The 7,058-nt window shown below is 50.3% G+C and overlaps 1 protein-coding gene across 1 annotated transcript; it reads left to right on the top strand.

Moving 5' to 3' along the window:
• Positions 1-712: 712 nt before the first annotated feature.
• MCHR1 (melanin concentrating hormone receptor 1) lies at positions 713-5,233 on the top strand. The gene is made up of 2 exons (XM_018073172.3): positions 713-976; positions 4,178-5,233. The coding sequence occupies exons 1-2, from the start codon at positions 721-723 to the stop codon at positions 5,224-5,226; spliced, it is 1,305 nt and encodes a 434-aa protein (XP_017928661.3). The 5' UTR covers positions 713-720; the 3' UTR covers positions 5,227-5,233.
• The last annotated feature ends 1,825 nt before the right edge of the window (positions 5,234-7,058 follow it).

Below are 7,058 nucleotides of genomic sequence, written 5' to 3'. Positions count from 1 at the left end.
TACCATGTGATTTATCAAGCTATAATGAAGGAACCCATCTCATGTATAAACAGTGGGCAGGAAGCACAACAAAATCATCAGCTCAAAGCCACAGAAAAGAACAGGCTACTGCTCTGGCAAGGCAAGGAAAAAGAGCAAAACAGCTTCTCAAAACCCAAGGGGGTTCTTGCCTAGTATTTTTAAGGCAAATAGAAGACAAAATCTGAGCTAGCAATAGAGCTAATTTCTGGAGCTAGGAAGCAAATGAGCTGTGGCAAGAAGTGGAACAGCAAAAAGCAGCAGAGAACTAATTACAAATGAAGTGTCTCAGGTTGGAATTGAAGTTAGAGGTCAGAGGGTAAGAGGGTCAAAGCAACAGAGTTTTCAGTGGGTAATTTGGTGCCTGTGACTCGGGAATGAAAAGTGCATATGTCTACAAGAGAGAAAAATACACACTGAAGGCAGATCAGAACTACTTAAAAGGCAAAAATCTGATACTCCTATAGGCACAGCGAGCACGGGCTGGCTGTAGCCGGGAGGGTGCAGATCCCAGCCCTCCCCTGGGGGTGTGATGGGAGGGGGCGCTGCCCAGCCGCCGTGTCGGCCCCCTCCGCTCCCCGCCCGGCTGGCCGAGAGCAGCCCCCCCGGCCCCGCTCCGCACCCGCGTTCCCTCCCACCGACGGCGGCGAGGGCTGAGGGATGCTCCCACCCGGCTTGTCTGCCGGAGTCAGCTGCTCCTTGATGTCAGAACCTGCTCCGGGCTCGGCGGGGCGGGAGCGGAACGGAGCTCAGCCGAGCCGCAGCCCCCGCTCGCCGGCCGAGGGAGCGCTCCTGCCTCCCGCACCCTGCGGGGAAAGCGCGGGGGGCCCATCCCATCCCACCGCGGACCCGCCCAGGGAACTTCCCAAACTTTCTTTCTCCGTCCCGGGACTCGCTGCCATGGCCCCCGGCAACTCCTCCCGCAACTTCTCCGCGCCGGAGGCTCGGAACGGCTCAGGTGAGAGCGGGGGCTGCGCGGGGCTGGGGGGGGCTGAGGCGGGGACCCCCCGCACCCCGCCCGGGCCGCCTTCAGCACCCGGGGGCGGACAGCTCCGGGCGGGACGGGCTGACCCCTCCAGGGGTGCGGGAGCGGCACCGGACCCGCCCCGGCGGCTCGGAGCCATCCGCTACCTGTTGGCTGCCAGGCAGCAGCAACTCCAGCAGCCCTCCGGTCCTGGCTGGTGAGAAGGGACGAACCAGCCCGGCTAGACAGGGAGGGAGCAAAGCACTGAGAATGCGAGATACCGCTGGAGAGGGAAGCAGAGATCTTCACCAGTCTCCCGTTTTCTCCTTGCTGCCCTGCTCCCAAATCGATTGTTTATGGTCAAGCAAGTCAGTTGTTGATGGTGCAAGTTGAAACTCTTCAAGGGAAGGTGGTTTATATGTGGGTTTTGACTCTCTCTGCACCAGCACATCCTTTAGAGACCAAAAATGTACCTGAGCTGCTTTGTTCTGAAATGCACTGAAGATGTAGTCTCTTGTGTATCTGGGTATGGCTGAGAACAACCACCACCTTAGAGAAAAAAATTTAGCCCAGTCCTCATTCAGTTCACATAGTTCAGTCCCCTTTGGAACTTCCAGAAGGAGTATCAGAGCAGACACAGGTCTACAAATCAATGCCTGAAGTGGCTGTTTCAATAAAGTGTATTCACTAGGATGTGCACAGCAGGACGGGAAATTCAGATTCAATATCTCAGGATGAAAGAGGCTTTAGAAAAGAGATAACTTCTGAGTATTTGATAGATGTGCTCTTCTGACTCAAGCCCATAAAACACACATGAGCTACAGCTTCACACTAGCTTGCAGCTAATAATGCTTGAAGGTCCTGCTTGTACAGCCACCAACAGCAGGACTGTGCTACAGCATTGCACAGAACACTTTTCACAGGAAGCCTTTGGGCTTGCACACATTCTGCTTTAAGGCCAGCTGAGCTCATTCCAAATGTTACAGAGTCACCGGGAGCACTGTATTGATTATACTGCAGGAAAAGGACATTTTGTCCCAATTTCCAGCTAACCAAGTGGCATTTATGTTTCATCACTCATACAATCCATTCCCACCACATTCATAACAAAGTTCACAGTTAAAAGAAGGAGACCAGAACTCACAACAGCTACATGCAGAACAGCAGGGCCACAGTCATCATCTTCCAGTTTCTAGTCTGCCCTCTTCCAGCATTAAGGTGTGAGATCTGTTTGGATGCTCAAGGGATGCACAGGTTGGATGCTGAAGAGCATCAGGTTTCAATAGGGCACTGACAGCTGTATGTTATCTACTAAAAGCCACAAAAAATGGAACATTTCCTTGTACTAATGAGTTACCAGGAGGAACGGGGACTATTTAACCCCCCAAAAATTATCTGGACAGGCTTTTTTGTATTATCAGCCAAGGCTGTCTTCCACCTTCAGGCCCCTGCCAGTCTTCCTGTGCCTCATTGGCTGCTCTCTGACATCTGCAGACAGGCTTCCCAATAAAATGGTGCAGCAACTGCTCTCTCAGGTTCTGGCCTTGGCCTTGCTTATGCCTAAGCTGGCTGCTTCCCAATGCCAGAAGGACTGAGCCAGTGGCAACTCATCACAGCCCACTTCTAAAAGCACTGAAATACTACACACAGCTGACACAGCACACACTTTGCCAGCCACAGGCCACCAGTGGGGCCCAAGTTATCTTGCCAGTTCAGACAAACTTCTCTGTCACACCAACGTAAATGGGGAGAAGGTTGTACTCAAGAATTCCAGAGGTCAAAGTCAGCAAATATCACCTCAAAGAGGCACCACTGTGGCAAAGACTACACCTACGAGTATCTGTTATTTCACTTAATCTTATTTTCAAGATTTCCTTAGGTCCTGCTGGAGGAACCACTTCTGCTGCTGAGGAGGTGGAATAGCTCAGTGACTGAAAGCATTTCCAATTAACGCACATTGAGTCATCTGCAATTCAATGACATGCAGTCTAAGCTGAGGGGCTGCCACGCATGTCCTTGTAAAAGCCACATAAATAACTCACACAAAGCCTTTTCCTAGAAAAAAGCCCACCAGGCCCCATGGGAGAGGAGTAATGAGATGAAATGAGATTTGCCTCAGCTGAGAAGGGCGATCTCAGACTCCACCCCACAGTGCACGTGGAGCCCTGCAGAACAGAGGGCACCACCATCACTGCCTTTGACACCACCTTCTGTGCCCAGGAGCTTGTGGCTTCAAAATGTGATTTTACACCCAGACAAGGCAAATGTGAATTTGGTTACTTTTGGGCCTCCTACCCCAAAGAGCAACAATCAACCATCAGTGCTACCTGTTATCAGGCAAGAATTTTGCCTTTGAAATCCACCTATATACAGAACTCAGAGACAGCAGTTTTAAGCAGTTTTAAGCTTCTTTTCTCCTTGCAGAATTAGGACATTCCCTGTGATAGGGCCACTCTGAAACATACTCCAAAATTCCTGTCTGGTCACACACCTGGATTTCTTTCTAGGGAAGAAACTAGAGAAAGGGAGAGAGGCAGAGGAGGAAGATGGTAAGGAGAGCCTGTTTTGGCCCAACTCTGACATCAGACTTGGGACTCAGCCAGGGTACAGTCCCAGATCTCACAGCACAGACAAGCATTAGCTGTCTGCCTGCACAGTCAGTGAACTCCGTGTCTCATCCTGTACAATAGATAAACTACCCAACAGATGAGCTGACACTTTCTGACAACAGCTTGAGCATTGACTTTATCCAGATTTTGGCACCCACAGAGAAGCTTTACTTCTTCAATGTGTGAAGCACCAGCTGCCTCATCCTCTCCCCTCAAAAAATGCCTGAAAAACCAGCACTCCCAGGAATAAAAGTTACTATGGACTCTGTCAGACACTAGTGAGTACAAAGGCATACCAGCCTGATATAAGTCCCCCCAAAAAGGCAGGGGAGTTTCAGAGTAGAACAGAAGAAAGCTGAGGAAAGATGTTTACACGTGGCCAGATTTAGGTGGTGTGCTGCATGTATTGAGAGGCACAGAAGTGTTGAATCCACAGCTAAGCCTCACCAAATTCTGCAAAGGGTATTAAAAATCATCCTGAGCTACATCTTTGGTAGGGATGGGTCCAGCTGCAGGACAGGGCAAGCACAGAGTTGTAAAGAGGTTGCCTGTGGGTTGCACTCACTGCTTTGGTTTGTTTTGGCAGCAGCAGAGAAGCCAGCACCATACACCAACGTGATCATGCCCAGTCTCTTCAGCATCATCTGCTTCCTGGGCATTGTGGGGAACCTCATTGTCATCTACACTATTGTTAAGAAGAAGAAGCTGAGATGCAAACAGACCGTGCCCGACATTTTCATCTTCAACCTCTCCATTGTGGACCTCCTCTTCCTCTTGGGCATGCCCTTCCTCATCCACCAGCTCCTAGGCAATGGCTCATGGTACTTTGGAGCTCCCCTGTGCACCATCATCACCGCCCTGGACACGAACAGCCAGATCACCAGCACCAACATCCTCACAGTGATGACACTGGATCGTTACCTGGCAACTGTTTACCCCCTAAAATCTACCTACATCCGGACCCCGTGTGTGGCAGCTCTCGTTATCTGCTTGGTGTGGCTCCTCTCCTTCCTGACCATCATTCCCGTGTGGATGTACGCCGGTCTTATGCCTCTGGAGGATGGGACCGTCCGCTGTGCCCTCTTGCTTCCCAACCCAGAGACTGATATCTACTGGTTCACCCTCTATCAGTTCATGCTGGCCTTTGCTGTGCCCTTGATCATCATCTGTGTGGTGTATTTTAAGATCCTCCAGCACATGGCCACCACCGTGGTCCCACTGCCCCAGAGGAGTCTCCGGGTACGCACGAAGAGGGTGACCCGCATGGCAGTTGCCATCTGCTCCGCCTTTTTTATTTGCTGGGCTCCCTTCTACATCCTCCAGCTGGTTCACCTTGGCATTGACACACCATCCATGGCCTTCTTTTATGCCTACAACTTTGCCATTAGCTTGGGCTACGCCAACAGTTGCCTCAACCCCTTCCTCTACATTGCCCTCAGCGAGACCTTCAAGCGCCAGTTCTTGGTGGCCATCCGCCCTGCCAAAGAGCCCTGTCGCAACAGCAGCTCTGCCAACAACAACAGCATGACAGAGGCCAGTGTGTGTCTGAAACTGGCACCAGAATCCACCCAGCAGACTCAGTTTCTGGAGGAGTTTTCCCCACGGTCAGTGCCGGTGACGGTGGCTGTTCACTAGGGCACTCTGAAGTGCCCACAGCAGAAAGACTTCAGGTCTGTGGGTGGATGGAGAAGCAGCAGCTTCAGGCAGGCTTTTGGAGAAGCATATGGACTACAAATTTCCACCTCCAAGAGCCCTTTTTCATTGCAGGGCTCTGCTCCTACACTGCTCCCAGCCTATAAGATGTTGTGTACTGCTGCTTCTTTAACTGTGCATGGGAGAACTCTGTCACCACGGGCCCCTGAAGAGGATGAATGGAAAAGAGATAAAGGACAAAGAGGATTTCCAAGGGGAATATTCATGCTGAAAGAGTAAAACCCCTATCAACACTGCCCAATGATGCCTCTTGGCCCCACTGGGGTTCCTAAGCAGCTTGTCAATAGAGCTTCTTCATTCAAAACTCGAGCCTTTGAATCATAATGCCATATATTTATAAGAAATCTGCAAACTTTGATGGCTCTGCTGATATCCCAGAAGCACACAGCAGAGAAAGATCTTGGGGCCAGAAGTCTCACCCAGACTTGGCCTTTCAGTCCAGTTCTGTCTGCCTCCAGTGGGCTTTATTGTTTGGTGAGCAAGACACCTTCAGGAATTGGTTCATTTTGATGCTAATTCTAAATATTTCAAGCAAAATCAGGCAGATAATATTCACACTGCTTCAAGGGACTGCGAAAAATTCTCAAAACTACCGCTGCTAACACCAGCTTTGTGGCTTTTCATGCCAATGAGCAGATTTTCACAGTGCTAGTTCCTCATGCTGCTCTTGTGCCTCACAGTCTGCATGGCCTTTGGGGAACCCCAGGCAGAGGGTTTTAAACAGGACTGAAAAACACAATGTGCAGAGCTCTGCAGAGCGAGGAGCTGTGAAAGAGCAGCTCAGGGAAAACAGAGTTGCTTATGCAGCTTCCTCAAAATAACAAATGCTTCACACAAAGTTAAGAGAGGGAAAATTAAATGTCTGTGTGTTGTATATGCAGCTTTAACAGTCGGAGGTTAGGAAATAACTTTGCTCATTATAAAGACTAGAGAAAAGACAGCACAGATCAGCTAAAAGCAGGGATTACACCAACAGCCTGTGCTGGGCTCCACAGGGACACACATTGTTCAACACTTTGTCAAACATGAAGGAACTGGTTACTGTAGATGGATTTACTATAAAGAATTAAAGACATCAAACAGCTCAAAGGCATTTGTTACCGTGCTTATGGTCTCACGGCAGCAGCCACCCACGATATACCCAGAACAGAAACTCAGCCTTACACAGCAAAACTGTGTCACCTGCACAGGATTTTCTAAGCCAGGCAGGCACTTACAGGTGCACCCAGTGCACACACACATCACACTTGCAGGTGTTTTAAAGTACAGCCAATACTTCAGCCTATACCCTGTAGAGAACACGCAGCCGTTCACTCACCTCTGGTGATCAAAGCAGGCAGGTGTGCAACACCAGCAAACTTTTGGCATCATCAGGTGCAGCACATTACTTTTTGATTCACCGAACAGATCTCAGAACAGAGTCTCTGTCTGTGTATTTTCACCCCAGGCTCTGTCAGCCTGTGCCCTCCGTGGTGGCAGCACATCCACACCATGACCGACGGTGCCGTGTCGGTTTTTCCCCGGGCAATAAAAGCAGACACATCAGGAACTTTCAAGCTTTATGACCTGAAAATCCTTCCCCTTTTTAACTGCCAGGAATTTTCACCTGCTGTTTTTCATGGAGCTGCTCTGCTCTTTGGTCAGTGCTCTTCCTGAAGGGCTCCGGAGCGAAGGTCGGGGAAGATGTGGGCTGTGCCAGCCAGACCTGCCCTCAGGACAAGAGAAGCTGTTGTGTTACCTTTCTCCCATGAGGA

The sequence above is a fragment of the Manacus vitellinus genome, unplaced genomic scaffold (genome assembly GCF_001715985.3).
Source record: "Manacus vitellinus isolate BGI_N305 unplaced genomic scaffold, ASM171598v3 scaffold_24_pilon, whole genome shotgun sequence".
Taxonomy (NCBI): Eukaryota; Metazoa; Chordata; class Aves; order Passeriformes; family Pipridae; genus Manacus; species Manacus vitellinus.
The sequence above is the reverse complement of the archived record's forward strand: the minus strand, read 5'-3'. Positions and strand labels throughout refer to the sequence as shown.